Source organism: Podarcis vaucheri (genome assembly GCF_965113315.1).
Source record: "Podarcis vaucheri genome assembly, chromosome: 16".
In the NCBI taxonomy this organism is placed as follows: Eukaryota; Metazoa; Chordata; class Lepidosauria; order Squamata; family Lacertidae; genus Podarcis; species Podarcis vaucheri.
In genome coordinates this window covers 22,071,224-22,092,867 of record NC_138754.1, presented here as the reverse complement: position 1 = coordinate 22,092,867, position 21,644 = coordinate 22,071,224, and the positions used below count along the sequence as shown (strand labels likewise).

The 21,644-nt window shown below is 47.2% G+C and overlaps 1 protein-coding gene across 1 annotated transcript; it reads right to left on the bottom strand.

Moving 5' to 3' along the window:
- Nucleotides 1-202: 202 nt before the first annotated feature.
- Nucleotides 203-21,388, bottom strand: SLC8B1 (solute carrier family 8 member B1). The gene is made up of 15 exons (XM_082202941.1): nt 20,800-21,388; nt 18,087-18,239; nt 15,489-15,541; nt 14,873-14,930; nt 13,415-13,520; nt 12,091-12,258; nt 10,601-10,708; nt 9,947-10,003; nt 8,658-8,788; nt 6,758-6,899; nt 6,006-6,127; nt 4,472-4,625; nt 2,842-2,922; nt 1,456-1,520; nt 203-917 (listed from the first exon to the last, which is right to left on the bottom strand). Exons 1-15 carry the CDS (start codon nt 20,959-20,961, stop codon nt 720-722), a joined length of 1,758 nt encoding a protein of 585 aa, XP_082059067.1. The 5' UTR covers nt 20,962-21,388; the 3' UTR covers nt 203-719.
- Nucleotides 21,389-21,644: the final 256 nt, after the last annotated feature.

Sequence of the window (21,644 nt, the reverse complement as noted above, 5' to 3'; positions counted from 1 at the left end):
CGTTGAAGATCCAAAATGTTCAAGAACTAAGCTGTTCGAAAACCAAGGTACGACTGTAGATCCGCCCCTGGAACTCACTGCTGGATACTGGAAATAAAAGGGTGTTGTGTGTGCATGGCTTTTTTTAAATGCAATACCTCTTAGTTGTAAATTTGCAGTTTCCAACCGAAACTTGAGAAAACCAAGAGCCACAAGCAGTACATACTGGGAGCAGTATGCTTTACCATCTTTCAACACAGACAGGATCTAAAAACCACTCCTTGCAAAACCCATCCCCAAAAAACCTGACAATATTCTTTTCTTTTCTTTTAAATAGCTTTTGTTTAAAACCTAAATAATGCCTTTCCTTATAAGAAAAGTTAATACTGATTGGGGGAACCGATGGCCTGTCCCCAAGGCCAAATGATCCCTGACATAATATAGGTCTTTAAAAGCAGGTGGCACCTTTGTGCCTTGAAAGACCGCAGCAACCTAACAACAGCTTGCCCGGGGCTCTGCGTAAGTTTCTGAGGTTTGAGTTGTGGTCTTGCTTCCCTCCAAGCAGTGGGTATCAGTCAAACCTGACAACCAGGTCCCTTTGGGCACTCGCCAGGGGTGTGTGCTTGTTGCAAGGCACTGTCTTCAAGTAGAGCATCTCGGTCACAAGAGGGGGACATTTGCAACCCCATCACCATTCCGCGATAACGTCAGAAGGAGGTCCACGATGAGAGATGTCTTCTTCAGATGGAGGCAAGCCGGATCACCCTGAACTCCGTCAGCAGCGCAACAGTCAGGAAGACCAGGTAGTAGACGATGAGGCAGCAGCCGTAGCCGTGCCCCAGATGGAAGCACTGAGCGGGCACAGAGAGGAAGGAGAAGATCAGGCTGAGGCCCAGCGCGCCGGCCAGGATCCACACCAGAAGGCCCTCGGATTCCAGCTGCAAAGGGGAGACCGGAAAAGGGGAGTGAGCACACCAGACGCCATGGAGGACAGGACTAGACCTAACACAGGACAGCTAAAGTGGGCAAGGGCTGTGGCTCAGTGGTAGAACATCTGCCTTGCATGCAGAAGGTCCCAGGTTCAAAGCCCGGCATCTCCAGGTTGAGCTGGGAAAGACTTCCTTGTTTCTGGAGAGATGCTGCCAGCCAGGGTAGACATTACTGGAATAGATGGGCCGACTCAGGGTAAAGCAGCTACCCAAGTTGTACCCTCCAGATGTTGTTGGGCTACATCTCTCATCATCCCTGACTGTTGGACATGAACATGGCCAGCCTGGCTTCAGCTGTCTATGCTCTGGTGAAGACTACTGCAATGCACTGTACTTAGGGCTGCCTTTGAACCATCAATCGTCCCTGACCATTGGCCATGCTGGCTGTGGGCTGATGGGAGTTGGGAGTCTGACAGCATTTGGAGGAATGCAGGTCTGTCCCACCGCCCCCGAGTGGAAGGAGAAATGGCAATGAGAGCGTCTGTACCCTCACGACTAGCTTGTTGCTCGTCATCTGAAGGAGGCAGCCGAGTCCAACGCCAACGAGCATATCTGCCGGCAAAGTTCAGGAAGAAGAGGAGGAGTTTGGATTTGACATCCTGCTTTATCACTACCCGAAGGAGTCTCAAAGAGGCTAACATTCTCCTTTCCCTTCCTCCCCCACAACAAACACTCTGTGAGGTGTGTGGGGCTGAGAGACTTCAGAGAAGTGTGACTGGCCCAAGGTCACCCAGCAGCTGCATGTGGAGGAGTGGGGAAGCGAACCTGGTTCACCAGTTTATGAGTCTACCGCTCTTAACCACTACACCATACTGGCTCTCTTAGGAGACAATCTGGCCAGGAAAAGCAATCAATCAGTGACCGGCTGTCCTCCCTTCTCTCCCCAGTCCCACAGAGGCAATGGACCTAGCCAGCAAACCCAGGCTGAGAGCAAATTCACGCAAGGAGTGGATGTGAAATTGAGCCAGCTGGCTTCTTGCTGCTGGAAGCCCCAGGCACCGGTTTGTAACACAGCAAGCAAAATCCACTGACTTTCTCTGATGAAGGCACACAGACCTAGGATCTGCGTGCAATAGTTTGTCCAGGGCAGCTTCAATGGAACCTCCCCATCCAGAGGCAGAATACCTCTTGAGCACATTTATTCTCCTACAAACAGGAGACTGGGGGGTACTGCCTCCACTGTTCTGCTCATGAGCTTCCCAGAGGGATATGGCTGATCAAGAAGGCACCTGACTAAATGGGTCCGATGCAGCAAGACTCTTTGCGTGAGAATTGTAAGAGCGAGAAGCCTATAGAGCCAAGGATAAACCCTCTTTGGGCATTCAGCTTGCGTACACAAGGGCAAAAGGAGGAAACATGCAGAGATCTTTCCTAATTCTACTTAATTCAAGAGGGTTCTGGAAGCTTCCCTGTGTGAAAAAAGCAAGCAGAAGGTTCATGATGTTTGGGTTATTCCTTCAGAGAAGCTGAGTACAGCTGGCTTAAACTGGTTCTGCTATCTCTTCTGTGTCAAGGTCATGCTGACTATAAAAGTCTCTATCTCTCTTTCCTTCGATCTCTCTTTTCCTTCTGGTGTGGTGTTCTGTACATAGTATGCTTAGTGTTAAGGTTTAGACTTATTATAAGCTATTGTAAATTTAAGTTAAGTCTGCTGCAACTGGATTTCTTATGGACAGTGCCAATCCTGAATGTATTAGATTTGTGACCATTATGCTCGTTTGCCTTCAGTAAAGCTCTGCTGGATGAAATACTAATTGCCTCTAGTCTATTTTTTGGGAATCCCGCAATGTGTTTAAGTTTTTACTCTGCTAACTATACACCTGGAATCTACTCTGGATCAATACTGAGTAGAGTTTCAATGACACAAGGATACTGAAGATGATGCCACCAAAGCAGGCAGAAAAGGCCATGCGGGGGTATCCCTGCCGAGCCATCGTGAGGTCTGAGAAGGTGTCTGAAAGACAAGTAAGGGGGAAAGGGGGGGGGACACACATCAATATATATTAACTTTAGCTCCCAAAGATTGAATTTGTTGATGCAGGTTCATTTTGTGGGGAGGAAACAGTGTCAGGGTGGGTTCCCAAACTTGGGTCTTCAGCTATTTTTGGACTACAATTCCTATCGTCCCTGACCACTGGTCCTGCTAGCTAGGGACGAGTGCCTCATAGGCTTAGGAAATGGTTTTCAACCAGGCAAGTTTTTGCCATCTGAGCCCAGTATTGTCTACACTGACTGGCAGCAGCTCTAACGCAGCCTCAGTCAGAGGAGACCCTTTTCCTGTCGCCCCCACTGTCTAACCCTTTTAAGCTGGAGAGGCCGGGGGTTGAACCCGGGACCTTCTGCATGCAAAGCAGCTGCCCTGCCACTGCACTACGGTGTTTTCTCCATCAGAAAGCTGTGCTATACGTGTGGTCTGTTTGTGGGGCTTCCCAAAGGCATCCGATTGGCCAACTGGGTGAAAAGGATGCTGGGACTGCATAGGCTGCTTGACTGATCTGTCATGCAGCCCATCATAACCAAAGCAGAGCTATTCTGAATTGGTGACGGGTCACTAACTTAGGTTTCTTTTTTTAAATGAAATGGTGGTGCAGGGATTAGACAAAATCGCAGAGGAAACAGGCTGTCAGGTATGTTTATATTTATATCCAACCTTTCCTCCAAGGAGCTCGAGGCATAACAACAACAACAACAACAACAACTGCTATTTCACAATGTAGTTCACAAAATGTATATACCACTTGAATTGAAAAACAAACGAACAAATCCCAAAGCTGTTTTAAAAAAAAGAAATTACTTCTTCTTATTATTAAGTAATTTCTTTTTGCTCTATAAGATGCACTTTTTCCCTCCTAAAAAGTAAGGGGAAATGTGTGTGCGTCTTATGGAGCAGATGCAGGCTGTGCAGCTATCCCAGAAGCCAGAACAGCAAGAGGGATCGCTGCACAGAGATCCCTCTTGCTGTTCTGGCTTCTGGGATTCAGAATTTTTTCCCCCTTGTTTTCCTCCTCCAAAAACTAGGTGCGTCTTATGGTCTGGTGCGTCTCATAGAGTGAAAAAACAGTATATACATTTTGTGAACTAAATTTTGAAATAGCTGTTGTTGTTGTTGTTATTAATTACCCACTCTTCAGTCCAAGGCCTGGTTAAAACAATTTAAGCACTAGGTTAAAACAGTTTAAAACAATTGACAATCACAAAAACAAGGCTGTTTTTAAGAATATACAACTCAAAATTTCAAAAGCCATGGTAAAGAGGTATGTGCTTCTCCCCTCTCCATTTTAGCCTAATACCCACCCTGCAAGGTAGGTTAGTGACTGGCCTAAGGGAAACCCAGTTGCTGGGTATAAAAGCAGCAGGAGGGGGCTGTTGTTCCTTTTTCCTGCTCTAGGGGCCTCCACTGCTTGTAAGTGACTGTGGGTCTCCTCAGGGGTGGGGCAGGATATAAATGCAATACATACATAAATGCCCAAGGCCTCTTTCCTCACCAGACCCCAAGTGCTCACCTCCAATGCTATTCCCCCAGGCCAGCAGCGTCAGCCCCAAGACAGTGTTGCTCAGTCGGAAGATCACTCCCAAAGTCCTTAAGACGTTCACCACCTCTGTGGCAGCAGCGTTGATCCACAAGGCGCTGACCAGGAAGCCCAGGAAGGCAAATAACTGTTGTGGCATCATGAGAAAAAGATTGGGGGGTGGGGAGGTCAAGGAAGTAGAGAACTGTCAACAAGGGCCTTCACAAAGCCACCTTTCCTTTGTTATCAGGGGGCAACAAACATCTCCTTGCCCCTTGGTTGTGTCTGGCTGTTAAATGGGCTGCTGCCGTATATGTGACAGTAAACCTGCATCGACTGTTTTATTCTACCTGTAAACTCACAGAATACATGGTACAGTAAGCTCACAATTTACGTGGGGTTTACATTCCAGGGATCATGCCTGAAGCCAAAACTGCATATACTGGTCCAGTATACCTGAAGGAGTGTCTCCACCCCCATCGTTCAGCCCGGAAACTGAGGTCCCACTCCGAGGGCCTTCTGGTGGTTCCCTCACTGCAAGAAGTGAGGTTACAGGGAACCAGGCAGAGGGCCTTCTTGGTGGTGGCACCCGCCCTGTGGAACACCCGCCCATCAGATGTCAAGGAAATAAACAACTATCTGACTTTTTAGAAGACATCCGAAGGCAACCCTCTTTAGGGAACTTTTTAATATTTGATGCTTTATGGTGTTTTTAATATACTGTTGGAAGCCACCCAGAGTGGCTAGGGAAACCCAGCCACATGAGTGGGGTATAAATAATATTTTTATTATTATTATCATTATCATTACTACAGTGGTACCTCGGGATACAAACACCTCTGGTTACAAACATTTCAGGTTACAGACTCTGCTAACCCGGAAGTAGTACTTTGGGTTAAGAACTTTGCCTCAGGATGAGAACAGAAATTGTGCGCCGGTGGCACGGCGGCAGCAGGAGGCCCCATTAGCTAAAGTGGTACCTCAGGTTAAGAATGGTTTCAGGTTAAGAACGGACCTTCAGAATGAATTAAGTTCATATCCAGAGGTACCACTGTATTCCCAAAACACACTGAGTTCAGTGGCAGGTGAGATTTCTAAAGTCCTATTTCCTGGACGCCTGCCCCCTTTCAGCCCTCATTCTCTTAAAAAATATTTTTTTGGGTCAAGTGTGTAAAAGCTGAATGCGCACAAATAAAATATAAATAAATTGTGGGCTTACTGTATTAAGGTATGATTTACTCAGAGAAGACCCATTGAAATGAACATGACCAGGGGCACATTTGCAACAAGCATTTATAAGGCACTATGATGCCACTTTACACAATCATGGCTTCTTCCCCCCAACAATACTGGGAGCTGCAGTTTGTTCAGCGTGCTGAGAGTTATTAGGAGACACCACCACCCCTATCCCTCCCCCCACCACAGAGCTACAATTCCCAGAGTTCCCTGTGAAAAGGGACTGATTGCTAAACCACTCTGGGTGCAGGATGAAAAGGTTCACGAGAGAGATTTGAGGAATGGTGCTCACCCAGTGATATCGGGGGGGCTCTTCGTTCCTCGTAGTGCAGAAGATGACAACAGCCAAGGCAGCCCCCAGGAGGGCCACCAGGCCCCAAACTGGGAAGACCCCGTGGATTTTGTGAAACCCATCTGTAAGAGAGCAAGAGAATGGAGACACTAAGTTAGCCTTCTTATATTCAGCGGGGTTGATTCAGTCCTGTAATTTGAAATGGGGAGAGTGGTGTTGGGGTTAGCAAACTTTTTCAGCAGGGGGCCGGTCCACTGTCCCTCAGACCTTGTGGGGGGCCAGACACTATATATATATATATATATATGGGGAATGAATGAATTCCTATGCCCCACAAACAACCCAGTGATGCATTTTAAATAAAAGCACATATTCTACAAATGTAAAAACACCATGCAGGCCCCACAAATAACCCAGAGATGCATTTTAAATAAAAGGACACATTCTACTCATGTAAAAACACGCTGATTCCCGGACCATCCGCAGGCCGGATTGAGAAGGCGATTGGGCCAGATCCAGCCCCCAGGCCGTAGTTTGCCTACCCATGGCTGATGGAGTAACGATGAACAATGGAGTAATGAAGGAGTAACAACATGCATTCATACATCACTTTAAGTGGCCCAAAACGCTTCGGAAGCAGCCTTACACCACGTTAGACTGTACCCTTGTTCAAGCATTCTCTACAAATACACAAAGGGCAAAAAGGGACACAAAAGGCCACATTGCCCTTGGGAGGAAAGGCGGGTGCTTACATGTGCCCGACTTCAGCGTGAGGATGCAGACAAGGGGCCCAGTGATGAGGTGAAGGCAGTTCAAGGGCCGCCTCCAGTTCTGATCTTCCCTGTCAGGGTCCACAATGGGCACAGTCAGCAGTAGCACAAACTCCACTGGCAGCTGGAGAGGAGAGAAAACGGGGGGTGGGTGAAAGTGCTATATAACATGTGGAGACGATTGCCACATCTGCACAAACGGGCATATCAACGGCTGGGATTCTTAGGTGCCTTTTTTAAAATTCAAATTTTATTTGAATTTAATTTAATTATTTCATAAAATATATACACCCCCCCACTTGAATGTTTAAAAATTAATAAACCCCAAAGCAGTTTAAAAAATAACGACTAAAACAATAAAACACTTAAAAGCAACAATTTAGTAAAACAACAACAATTCAAACATTCAAAGAATTAAAATAAGCAAAAGACAGGCTAAACCACATGTCAGCATTCTAGATATCTGGGTAGTCTTGCCTCAAATTGTTTTTAACAGGTGTCTAAGAGAGTAGAGTGAAGGTACCTGCTTGATACGAATAGGCAAAAATTAATGTTTTTAAACAACGTTTTTAATAATAATCTTTGGGGAAGCAGGGGTACGCATACCCCTAAACATTTTGTGAATCTAAGTTTGGCCTCATTGAGGGGCGGTATTTCAATATGAGCAGGAAAAGTAGAGTACCCCTTTTTTAAAAAAAACAACACTGATTAAATAAATAAATAAATAAATAAATAAATAAATAATAATAATAATAATAATAATAATAATAATAATAATAAATGCCTATCTGAGATGCCCCAGCTATTCTGGGTGGCTCCCAACAAAATACTAAAAATACAACATCAACCATAAAAAAAACTTCCCTGAAAAGGGCTGCCTTCAGATGTCTATCACAATATGGGGGGGGGGAATACAAACATGATTTAAAATTCATATGTATAGACCCAACGGTGGCCCAAGTAATCTGCCACGCCTGGAGTCTATCCACTTCTGGCCTAGGGGCAAAGATGGAGGACTTTAGGAGTCCAAAAATATACTGAGTAGAGGACACAATTCCCACCAGCCCTTTCCAGTTACGGCCAAGAGACAGGGAAGGGCCGCAGGTTCCTCCATCTCTGGCCAAGGTTCTCACACAACTGTCATCATCAATGTCTAGACTGTTATTTTGTGCTGAGGTAACTTCTGTGCTGTTTCATGCATGTCACAAGGAACACACAAAAGCCACCAGAAAAGTGAAGTGGTCGTGATACCGTCTGCAGACCCTTTACACCTCAGAGACCATGGGTGTGAAAGTTGGGCTTTAGGCGGTTGTTCACTGCCGCCAGCCATGAAGCAACCTTCTCCTCAGACAAGAGCTTCACAGACTGGGGTGGTGGGAAGAAGGGAGAATAGTGGAAGTAGAAATGTCCCAGTGTGAGGGACATGAGGCTCAGGCCACATTCACACTATGATACCACTTTAAACAGTCATGGCTTCCTCCAAAGGATTCTGGGAGCTGCTATTTGTCAAGAGTTTCTGGAAATTGTAACACTGCGAGGGGTAATACTACAGTTCCCAGAATTCTTTGAGAGAAAGAGTGCATACTTCGGAGGTGCTCTAAATGTGGACACCACATTCACACAGCAAACATTTAAAGTGCCATGATACCACTTTAAACATGGCTTCCCCCAAAGGATTCTGGGAGCTGTTGTTTGTTAGGTGCCCTGAGAGTTGTTAGCAGCTCTCTGAGGGGAATAGGGTGACTCATATTGGAGTTGTTTTGTTCGGCATTATTGTACATGTTTGTGCAAAGTCCGTTTCTGAATGCTGGTTGCTGGCTGAGATAAATAAATTGATGGAAGTAAAAAAATAGAAAATAAAACTGCATTTAAAGAGAGTAACCTTGCAGATCTTGAGCAGCCGCCAATAGCAGGGCTTCCTCCTCCACTTTCGGTAATCCAGAGGATTCAAGGAGTGTGTCAGAATCTGGAGGGTGCTCTCTTCCGAAGGCAGCAAAGGTCGGTATTCTTCCCCTATGCGCAGAGAGAGGGTAAAGTGAGATAGATAGAGCCGGCCCAGAAAGGAGAAACTGACAGAGCTGTCAGCCGATTGGAAAATGTTTGCAGGGAGGGTTGCACAGAAATATTATTTACGTGTGGAGGAGGTTGCAGAGCTATCAAAGTCATTCCCCCCAGTCACACACATGCAGCACACACCAGGAGTTGTTCTATGTGCAAATGGTTGCAGAGCTCCAGTCAGGATGCATGCACAGAACTCCTTCCGACGCATGTTGAATGTGCAGGCACAGGGAGATTATTGGATCATGGGGCAATGGGGGGAGTACACACTGTCCCCCGCAAAAAAATAATTTCTATGCATGGAGGCCTGTTTTATCACCCGCCTCATGACCCATGAAATTTAAAACAAAATTTGCGGACTGCCAAACACCTTAATATAGGCTGAGAAATAGAGCAAAGATGGTCCACAAATGAAAACCATGCTTTTAAAATCATCATCATAAAATAGAAATATATATAAAAAATTGTCCAGTGGCACCTTAGAGACCAGCTAAGTTTGTTCTTGGTATAAGCTTTTGTGTGCCACTGGACAATTTTTAAAAATATATATATATTTCTACTGCGTCAGACCAACACAGCTACCTACCTGAATAATAAAAGACATTAATCTTTATCGTTTTTGGCACCATCCCCTATTACAGTAACACACCAGAATTAAAAAAAAGTTCAAGCAATAAGCTAGTGTTTTCTTAATACACAGGTCCCTTAATTATTATCATATCCTCCAACCAATGCATTAACTAAAACCTGTTAGTAAACAGTTAAAATTGTCAGTAGAGCTGGAATATCACTTCTTGTTTAAGGATGAATTCTAGATACAATGGAGATGTAAAAGATTTGGATCATTATGAAAGATGCAGGAGGAAATGATTAATAACAGGACCCACAAAGGGGAGGATGGGAGTCCAGGAGATTCCTTGGAATCTTGTTTTTATGGATCTATGTTCGATATATGACCTTAAAATTTTAATGTGAAAAACCAAATTATTTTATTTTATTTTTAAAAACCTGACTTAGTTTTGATCTTCTGATCAAAGGGTTGCAGCGCTTGTCGTAAGAGTTGGTGCGTTATCTGTTCAGCCCTTGGGAGACACGGGCTCAAATGTGACTCACCGTATTCGCCTCCATTGGCGCTCGAAGTGTCCCCATCTTCAGAGTCTGTTGGCAGCTCTGCAGCAAGAAGAGGAGAGGAAAGAATAGTTACAGTGGTCCCTTGGTTCTCAAACTTAATCCGTTCCGGAAGTCCGTTCCGGAAGTCCGTTCCGAAACCAAAGCGTTCCAAAACCAAGGCGCTCTTTCCCATAGAAAATAATGCAAAATGGATTAATCCGTTCCAGACTTTTAAAAACAACCCCTAAAACAGCAATTAAACATGAATTTTACTATCTAATGAGACCATAGAGCCATACAATGAAAGCAATAAACAATGTACTGCAGTCACACAATCAATCAGTCAGTAGCTGAACTGGGTTCCGCACAGTCAGCAAAACAGAAACAATAGAGCCGCAAAAACAAAAACGCAAAATAAATAGCAAAAACAGACAGATCTCAGCGTAACACTCAAACTGGAAGCATAACACTCAAAACAGAGCATGTTCGGCTTCCAAAAAAAGTTCGCAAACCAGAACACTTACTTCGGGTTTGCAGTGTTTGGGTTCCAAGTTGTTTGAGTACCAAGGCATTTGAGGTACCACTGTATAAGGGTTGGGAGGGTCTGCATGCAAAGCAAGAGAAGGATTTCCCTACATGTCTCTTTGCACCCCTCACCTGGCTCTGCAGGGCTAGGAGGACCCGGCCTCTCCCTCCGCTGCCTCTTGTGGAGCCATGTAGAGACGACGACCGTCAGGACGTAGAAGATGTAGAGACAGAGGTAACCTGCAGGGGAAGCCAACCCTTCACAACAGCCCATTTGCCCTGCTCATCCTACACCACCACACAATTTAACACTGGCCCCTGTCTGGGTACCCACTGTTACGTTTAGAGCACATCCGAAGAACATCCTTTCTCTCAAAGAATTGTGGGGACTGTAGTTCACCTGGTGGAATAAGGGTAATCCACAGCAATCCTTAATAAACTACAGCGCCTAGAATTCTTTGAGGGAAAGGATGTTTTCATCCTTTCCCTCAAATCCTACCTACATTTAAGGCCCTATGATACTACTTGGAACAGTCATGGCTCCCCACCCCCAAGAATCCTGGGAGGTGTAGTTTGTTTAGGGTGCCAAGATATTCTTATTACCCTTTGAGAGGGGAATAACTCTCAGCATGTGCAATAAACTACAATTCACAGCTCAGAGAGAACAAGGCCAAATAATAGAATTGTGGAGTTGGAATAGACCCCAACACCCTTCTTGTCCATTGCTCTTGCAACCACTGCCAAAGAATCCCTGGCAGATGGCCATCCAACTTGTTTAAAATCGCTCAGTGAAGGAGAGTCCAAAACCTTCCAGGGTAGTTCATTCTACTCATGAACAGCTCTTAGCATCAAAATTTCTTCCGAATGTTTAGTCAGAATCTCCCTTTGAATCAATCCACTGGTTCGGATCCCACCCTTTGGAGCAGCAGAAAACCAGCTTGCTTTTGATAGGCCTTCAAATAATTAATTAATTAATTAATTAATTAACAACAACAATTTGTATACTGCCATAGATCTCAGGGCAGTTCACAACAAAAAAAAAATCACAATATAAAAAACACCTCTCAGTCCTCTATTCTCTATGCTAAACATACCCAACTCCCTCAACTGTACCTCATAAGGCTTAGTTTCCAGACCCTTGATCATCTTGGTTGCCCTCCTCTGCACATGTCCCAGCTTGTCAATATCCTTTTTAAAATGGGGTGCCCAGAACTGGACAGAGAAGTCCAGGTCAAGTCTGACCAAAACAGACTAGAGTAGGACTATTACTTCCCTTGGACACTAGAAACCTGTTGATGCAACCTAGAATTGCCTTAGCTGCTTTTTGCTGATGTATCATACTACTGACTCATGTTAAGCTTGAGGTCTATTAAGACCCCTAGATCCTTTCTGCATGTACTGCTGTCAAGGTAGGTGCTGCCCCACCCCTGAATGTACATATATAATCCTGAGACCCTCCAGGTGCAGCTGGACTAGGACTCCGGTCATTTCCCGATTATCAGCTGGGCTGATGGCATGACACTGGAGAAAGCCACAGGTTCCCAAACGCCCTGGGACTTAGAGGGACCTTTTGCCCGGGCTAGGATGGCACTCGCTTCCCTTGGCCCTTGATATATACTCACTCAGGGCCTCTGCCAGGCTGACCTCCTCAAAGTAGAGGGCCACGAAAGTGAGGAAGACAGCGACCATGTAGAAGATGGCATCCCTGAGGAACGGCCTGGAGGCCGCAGTGAACGGCCTCACCAGGGCTATGCCACCGGCTACGACGGTGGTGACAAAGATACCAGCACCTGGAGAAAAGGAAAGGAAGGATAAGTTCCCACATAGCTGGAAGACTGGCAAGGCATGACTGCCAAGCAATCAGGGAGCCACGATCAAGGGTCTGCTGTTAGCACAGAAAGCCCTGAACCACTTAGGGCCAGGATACTTGGTAGACGGCCTTCTGCCGTACAGAGCCAGGCAATCTTTATGATCGTTGGACAAGGCCCTGCTGGTCATGCTATGACTGGCGGATTTCCACCCGGCGACGGCACAGAATAATAATAATAATAATAATAATAATAATAATAATAATAATAATAATAATTTTTATTTATACCCCGCCCTCCCCAGCCAAGGCCGGGCTCAGGGTGGCTAACAAGCAATAATAAAAACAAGTTGAATGAATACAACTTAAAAACAAGATTAAAATACAACATTAAAATATTAAAATGCAGCCTCATCGCTGGAGGAGAAAGGAAAAAGAAAGAGGGGGAGGGAATCAAATTGGCTCCAAGCCAAAGGCCAGGTGGAACAACTCTGTCTTACAGGCCCTGCGGAAAGAAATCAGATCCTGCAGGGCCCTGGTCTCATGAGACAGAGCGTTCCACCAGGCTGGAGCCAGTGTTGAAAAGGCCCTGGCTCTAGTTGAAGCCAATCTAACTTCCTTAGGGCCCGGGACCACTAGGGTGTTGCTATTTATGGACCTTAAGGCCCTCTGTGGTGCATACCTGGAGAGGCGGTCCCGTAGGTACGAGCGTCCTAGGCCGTGAAGGGCTTTAAAGGTCAAAACTAGCACCTTAAATCTGACCTTGTACTCCACCAGGAGCCAGTGCAGCTGGAAAAGCACTGGGTGAATATGCTCCCATGGCAGAGACCCCGTGAGGAGCCTCGCTGCAGCATTCTGCACCCGCTGCAGTTTCTGGGACAGCTTCAAGGGCAGCCCCGCATAGAGCAAATTACAGTAGTCAAGCCTGGAGGTGACCGTCGCATGGATCACTGTGGCCAGGTCAGGGCGGGAAAGGTAAGGGACCAACTGCTTGATGCGGCGAAGGTGGAAAAATGTCGCCTTGGCTGTTGCTGTAACCTGCACCTCCATGGAAAGGGAGGCGTCAAGCAGAAGCAGGCCTTGTCCCACACTCTAAGGCACATGGGGGTTTGCAGAGGGGAAATCCTGGCGACACGTACCGAACAGCGCTCCAACAGCTAAGCCCGCTGTCCGCGGGTCGGAGAAAGCCACGACGGCGCTGAAGACATCAGGTGCGCCGTTCCCAAAAGCCAGGAAGGTGACACCATGAAGGAAAGGGCTAAGGAAGAAATGGAGACAGCAGGCCCAGTGGAGGGAATGGGCCTCATTCCAGGACGTTGGCTTCGTTCTTTCAGATTTTGCGCAAGGCCAAAATTCGGTATGACCAACGCTTCTTGCCTTTTGTTCTGCTCAACTCAGTACAGTGGTAACTCTAGATGCGAACGGGGATCCGTTCTGGAGCTCCATTCGCATCTAGAAGCAAACGTAACCCGTGTCCGCACGTCTGTGGGTCACATTTCGGCGCTTCTGCGCATGCAGGTGAAGTCATTTTGAGCGTCTGCGCATGCACAAGTGGTGAAACCTGGAAGTAATGCGCTCCTTTACTTCCGGGTTGCCGCGGAGTGCAACTCGAACATGCTCATCCCGAAGCACATTCAACCCGAGGCATGACTGTACAGTCATACCTAGGGTTACAGATGCTTCAGGTTGCGTTTTTTCGGGTTACGGACCGAACGGGTTACTTCCAGGTTTTGGCAGTCATGCATGCACAGAAGTGCTATATTGTGACCCGTGCGTGCGCAGACGTGGGTTGCGAATGTGCATCCCGCACGGATCACGTTTGCAGCCCGAGCGTCTACTGTACGCCACAGTTGCAATGCCCTTCAGCACCCAGCGCAGGGCTTTGCAGTTGATTAAAAAAACGCCTTCTAACAGATTAAACTTGGGGTGGGAAATCTCAGGCCAAGGGGGGCAAAGGAAGTCCTTCAGGCAATATCTGGTCCTCGGGACTCTCCCAGGAACCGCACCACCAGCTCTGTTGTGTGCCCCACCCTCACTGCCAAAGGATTTAGTGCCTGGCCGAAACTTTGGTGCCTGCCTGTCTGGCGAATGGAGAGGAATGTGCTGCTGTAGAAATCTCTCTGGCTGGTATGGGGCATACTGTAGAAAGGTCGGGAGCAGGGGTAGCCAGCATGGTCCCCTCTGGATGCTGTTGGGACTCCAGCTTCCATTAGCCTCGGGGTCAGCATGGCCAAAGACCAGGGATGATGGGAGTCGCAGTGCAAAATAAAAAACTACAGAGCACCATGTTGGCTACACCCTTGGGCTAAGGGGCCCATCTGATGCTCCGCCTTCTTTTTGCCTCTGGCCACGCCCACCCCTGGCATGTGGCCCTTGGGAAGTTGCCCATGTGAAAAAAAGGATTCTTCCACCTCTGGATTAAACCATCGCAATCCGGGCCGGGGAGGGGGGTTCAATTCACCATGTTCCTCCACCTGTTAGCAACAGACCACCCCTGGGTTAGATAACAGGAGACTGAAAAGACCCAATGAGCTTCCCCACTTTTCCACCCTTCTCTGGTGCCTCTGAGGACCCAGAACAAATTCACCAAAGGATACTGCAACATTGTGTGCCAGCTTCAGCTTGGTGGAGATGGCAGATAAGTTGGGGCAGAAGCTTAAGGGTGGAAGGAAAGAAAAAAAGGTTACAAGTTTGATGAAGAATATAGGAAGCTGGTTTTTTCCAGAGTCCCATTATTGGTTCTGTATTGTCTACACTGCAGGATTTCAGACTGAGGTCCCTCCCAACACAACCTGGAGACGCCAAGGGGAATGGACTTTTGCCACTGAGTCATGCTCCTGCGACAAGGGGAGTTGCTCTTCAGGGGGAAAGAGTCAGGCCCAGTCTACATGAGGAGCAAACTACAGTTCCCAGGAATATTATTTGGGGGGGGAGCCATGCTTGTTAACATGGCAGAAGAGTGCTTTTAAATGCACGATGCAGATGAGTCTTGCGACTATTTTTTAGCAGCATGCACTTAATAATAATAAAATATGAATGAATGACAAACTGGAGAGGAAGTAGAGAGAACCATTTCTGAATGACAGCATCCCATTTCCAAATAGCCTTATATCCTGTTATGGCCCTTCCCCCCATTTGAAGGCTAGGAAGCCGCCTTTTAAAAACTTGCGGCGGAAGAGGAAGCGAGAGACACCCGGCGTTGCTGTTACTTACAATTTCTCGGCTGTGACCCCAAGGATGACAAAGAGATAAACCAGCCACAGAGCCTGCGGGAAACCCAGAGACAATTCCAGTCATGAAAAAGCAGGGGGAAAGGGAAGGACTCCAAAACATTCAGTGGCTTGAACAAAATGTTTTTCAAAAAAACTGTACATAGTTCTGATAATTCCAAAGTCTCAATAAATCAATCAATCTGCTCCTGAACTTAAACGCTCTTAGTACTCAGTTGCACCCTAAATTCTCAGAACAGGTGTCAGTCTGTTCCCTTTATCTTATATTTAATTGCAGAATACAAATTTAACTTGTTGCGGAACCTAATATAACCCTGGGTCAACTTCTGGGAGTGCAGGAAGCTGTTTTATACAGAGTGAGACCACCAGGCCATCTAGCGTAGGATTATCTGCACTGATTAGCAGTGGCTCTCCCCCAGTCCTACCTAGAGATGCCAGGAATTAAATATGGGACCTTCTGCATGAAAAGCAGGTGTTCCAACGACTGAGCTGTGGTCACCACAAATAAACTCAACTTCCGATCCTTCTTCAGACATTTGGTATTGAACATGCCGATGCCAAGACCATGCAGGCTAACTCTGTCTGCTAAGCATGACAGAGCTTATGTGCTCAGACACATATGACAGACCAATGTGCTCAGCATGCTCCCCCAATTTTTTAATTATTTCGTACACACACACACACTCCACTTAATTGGGGGGAACCCCTTAAAGTGGTTTACAAAAAAAAAACACAAAACAATTTTTAATAAAATGATAAAAGTGAAAACAGATCAAAACAAGCACACATTCTACATATCTTTGCAAGCTTGTCCAATTGTCATACAACTGATCAATTACTAGCCCAAAGGGGCGCCTATGTATCTCCTCCATGGGGATAGGAATCCTGGTCAATAACAGTTCCCATTCTTGATTAGATAGAATCATAGATTTGTAGAGTTGTAAGGGACCCCAAGGATCGTTTCATCCAACCCCCTGCAACACAGGATATATATTTTTTGCGCAACGTGGGGCTTGAACCCCCAACCCTGAGATTAAGAGTCTCATGCTCTATCCTAATGGAGGGGAGCCACATATGCACCTTCTGGGGTGTGCAGGTGGGCAGAGACAGGGCTTGCGTACTTTGCAGCCTTTTCACTTCCTTATTCAAAGATGCCTGAGTAGAATTCAGGACAGATCCTGCCAATGCAAATCAGGCAATTTGCCTTGGGCTAAACTCACAAGAGGAGATTCTCTGAAAAGATACCAAAATGCAAGTTCTCCTGCTCCACCTTCCTCATTCCTAAAGCTGCCCTTGCCCTGACCCAGCAAACACCCTTAGCTGCAGCGTCATCCCTTCCTGGTCCCTCTTCCCAGAAAAAAAGAAGCAGATCCTCTTTCTTAAAAGGAGCCGGTTCCTTGTGCTTGATCAATCTGCCTTCCCACAGCTCCACCACATGTGGCTGCCATTCTTTCCCCCAAAGTAGCTGGCGTCTGTTGCACAGTCGAGCCGAACCAGCTCACGTTTGCTTGTTCTTGCTCAAAATCTCCCAGTGCCACATGCAACCTGTCAGCAGCATGTGCAAGATACAGCTAATACAATGCCTGCTGGATCAGACCAAAAGCCGGAATAATTAATAATAACAATAATTTACCCCGCTCATCTGGCTGGGTTTCCCCAGCCACTCTGGGCGGCTCCCAACAGATTATTAAAAATAGAATGAAACATTAATAACTTCCCTAAACAGGGCTGCCTTCAGATGTCTTCTAAAAGTCAGATAGTTGCTTACAGTGGTACCTTGGTTCTCAAATGCCTTGGTACTCAAACAACTTGGAACCCAAACACTTCAAACCTGCAAACATTTTTCGGAAGCCGGACGTTCTCCATTCTGAGTGCCACACTTCCATGAGTGTTACGCTGAGATCTATCTGTATTTGCTATTTATTTTTCGTTTTTGTGGCTCTTTTTTGTGCGACTGTGTGGAACCCAGTTCAGCGATTGATTGATTGTGTGACTGCAGTACATTGTTTATTGATTTCACTTTATGGATCGACAGTCTTGTTAGATGGCGAAATTCATGTTAAATTGCTGTTTTAGGAGTTGTTTTTAAAAGTCTGGAACGGATTAATCCATTTTGCATTACTTTCTATGGGAAAGCGCGCCTTGGTTTTGGAAGGGACTTCCGGAATGGATTAAGTTTGAGAACCAAGGGACCACTGTATTTCCTTGACATCTGATGGGAGGGCGTTCCACAGGGCGGGTGCCACTACCGAAAGGCCCTCTGCCTGGTTCCCTGTAACCTCAGTTCTCGCAGTGAGGGAACTGCCAGAAGGCCCTCAGCTCTGAACCTCAGTGTCCGCTATAGGGGTGGAGACGCTCCTTCAGGTATACTGGACCGATGTCATTTAGGACTTTAAAGGTCAGGACTAACACTTTTGAATTGAGCACAAGATAACTCTCCCCTCCTGTGGCAACTGATATTCAGAGGAGTCAGGAGGACCTCATGACATCTCCCAGACTCTGCAGTCAACCAGCAACGCAACTAAGGGGGGCTCCTAAAATCCCTTCCCACCCACCCAGATTCCTCTACTTTGGTCCTTACATAGAGGGTCACTGCAAGAGGTTGAAGAGCAGCAGGGAAAATGCAGAAAGCTCCATTGAGGTAGTTGAGAAACCCGCCATCCATCTGGCAGTCTGGGTTGTTCCGGATGAAGAAGCAGCGCCTGGAGATGTTTTCCTTCCCCACTTCTCTGCACTGGAGGGACAAAAATAAAAAATACCGTATTTTTCACCCCATAGGACGCACCGGCCCATAAGACGCACCTGTGTTTTTTTTTTGGGGGGGGGAAATAAAGGGAAAAAAATTATTCCCCCCCCCAGGCGTGGGGGAAGCCCGAGCTTCCCCCAACCCCAGCCCCCAGAACAGGCTGCTGCCTGCAAGCCTCGCGCGCCCGGCAGGACCTTCCGCCAGGCGCGGGAGGCTTGCGGACACCTTCCCAAAGCACGGGGCGTCCTCCATAGGGCTCCCCGTGCTTCGGGATGCAGGCTGCCGCCCCAAGCCTCACGAGCCCAGCAGGACCTTCCGTCAGGCGCGGGAGGCTTGCGGACACCTTCCCAAAGCACGGGGTGTCCTCCGGAGGGCGCCCCCTGCTCCGGGCTGCAGGCTGCTGCCCGCAAGCCTTGCAAGCCCGCGGGAACTCCCCCGGGCTTGCAAGGCTTGCGGATAGCTTCCTGAAGCCTGGAGAGCGAGAGGGGTCGGTGCGCACCGACGCCTCTCGCTCTCCAGGCTTCAGCGAAAGCCTGCATTCGCCCCATAGGACACACACACATTTCCCCTTCATTTTTGGAGGGGAAAAAGTGCATCCTATAGGGCGAAAAATACGGTAAAATTAAGAGACCAGAAATCCCACCGTGAGGGTCCAGTCACTGCCAATCATTTATTTACGGAAGGCCAACATGGCGCGGTGGTTGGAGAGTCAGATTTTGGACCTGGGAGACCAGGTTTCCAATCCCCGCTTGGCAGTGAAGCTAACTCGGCGACCCGTCTCTGCCTCTCACGCCTACTTCGCAGGGTTGCTGTGAGGATACTACAGGGGAGAGAGATGGATGCATGCTGCCTTGACTGTGCTGGAGGAAAACGGGAAACGTAAATGTACAGATAAATAAAAGTTTAGTCTGCTTTTATCTTGGTTAGGGCATCTGCCTTGCAGGCAGAAAGACCCAGGTTCAAATCTCTCATCTCCAGGTATGGCTGGGAGAGAACCCTGGCTGAAGCTGCTGCCAGCTGGTCTAGATGGAGCAATGGTCTGGTTTATGGCAGCTTCCTAGGCTCCTGCTGTGTTCTCAGCCAAATCTACTGCATAGGGCTGTTGTTGTTGGGATTAAGTGAGGAAGGTGAGAACTATGTACGCCATCTTGGGCTCCTTGGAGAAAAAGGTGGGATATCAATCAATTAATCAATCAATCAAAAATTAATAACAAATAAAATAAAAAGGCCCATAGGAGGGCCTAAGACAAAGGGGAATCTGAATCTCCCTTATATAAGAAATCAAAAGATCCTTTTGCCCTGCTTGGGAGAGGCTCTCAAGGAAGAAAATGACAGAAGTGCCAACCTCTCTTCCCCAAGCTTTTTGCACATTTCACAGGTGAATTGATAATTTTAGATCATTTGGGATCTTAGAGGCCATCCAGCCCAACACTCCACTCAATGCCAGAGCTATAAAAGAATGCCAGATAAAACTACAACAGGAACTAGGAACAGGGGGAAAGGTGTTAACAGCGAACACCAACAGTTAGGAAACCAAGTTAGCATTTGGGTCCCGCAGTTTTGCAAAGAGCTAAACCACCACCTCGGATTGTTCCCAGGAGAGCACAGGAGGAGCAGCTGACAGACCCCAGAACGCTGGCATGCTGTGTTCCTGGCTGCCCAGCCCCATTATGAGGCAGGCTGCTGCATTCTACACCAGCTGAAGCTTCTAAACAGTCTTCAAGGGATGCCCACATAAAAGTGCAATGCAGTAGTTCAGCCCTGGGATGAAAGAGGACCACAGGGGTCTTCTTCAATGCATTCCTTCTCATACCATCCCTGAGAAGGGCTACTATAATACACATGCAGAACTACCCCCCAGCTTGGCTCCGAGTAGAGAGAGGCCAGGAGTCAGGACTAATTTGGATCTGGGCTTGCAAGATAAGGGTGGAAGGAGATCTATGGGGCAGGCCCTCCCGCTGCAGAGTGAAATAACTGGCTCTGCCACAAACAGGCATTCCTGGCTCCCTTCAGAAGCATTTTCACTGGCTGAGCAGGCTTGAGCTCAGCTAGGTGTCCTTGCTAGGCAAGGGCCGAGCCCCGTTCCAGTCATAACACAATGTCAATGAAGGCAATCTCTTTGGGATCTGCAAAATTCTGGGAGGCTTGCTGAAGAAACCCAAAATAAAAAAATTCCTTCCAGTAGCACCTTAAAGACCAACTAAGTTAGTTCTTGGTATGAGCTTTCGTGTGCATGCACACTTCTTCAGATACCCAAGTGAAGAAACCCAAGTCACATTCACATCCTCCCTTTAAACCACGGTAATACCAGAGCTTTAAAGCTGTGGCTTCCCCGAAGAATTATGGAAAGTCACGCTGAGAGTTGTTAAGAGGCTATTCCCCCTCCCAGAACTACAATTCCCAGAGTGGTTTAACAATCAATGCCTCTTCCCAGGAGACTCTGATCCTTTTGCTTGGAGACTCCCTGTGGGGGCAAGCAATTAATAAATGCAAATAGTCAACCAAACAGCAACTTGGGTGGCTTCTTTCTGCCCCTTCGGCTACTCACGTCCACAGCTCGTCCTGAACTCAGGATCCTGTTGAGCTGCCCACTGGTGTCCAAGTGAAGAGAAGATGAGATCTTGGGGTCCTCTGAGCTATTGGGGTATCCTACTGCGCTGGCCCCCTCGGCTGCCATGCAGGCCACTCCAAAGACCCAGAAAGTCCACATGGCAGCTGGCCAAATGTTTCTCCGTCCAGAACCGAAGAGGCCAGCCACCTTACAAAGCAGGATGTCCACACTTTGTCCACGCTTTACGGCATCACCTGTCCGGGAGCCGGGGGTACGGAGAGAGGGGAGGGGAGTAAGAGAAGCCCCCCTGCTCCAACCAGCAGGAAATTTCACAAATTGCAGCCGTTGATGGAAATGGAGAAGTAGCCCCCTCTCCGTTCAGGCTGGAGAATTCTCTTGCAGCGGTTTCCCTTTGTGGAGAGAACTGGGACCTGGGGAGAAGCAAAAGGGCAAAAAAATGCTTTAAAACCAGCAGATCAAACCACCAAAAAGGTTTTCGCAACTACTAAGGGGAGAATCGATTTCATCAAGGAAGGTGAAAAGCTAAACCCTATTTTTTACATCACAGTGAGTCAGGGGGGGGGGTTAAAAAAAGAGATCCAAGCTCCTCCTCAACCACCAGGGTGGAACACATATGAACATTTCAAAAAATGAACAAATTAAAAATTAGGGAGAAAAAGGAGAGGAAGAAAGAGAAATCATAGGAGTTACAGAAGGAAGACTCTGCAGAATGGCTGCTCCTGAGGGTCAGCAGCTGGCCAGTTCAACTTCCTCCTGCGCCTTTTCTCCCCCTGGAGCAAAGAGGCTGGAATTTGGAGGGTGTTAACAGAGACTCACTACAC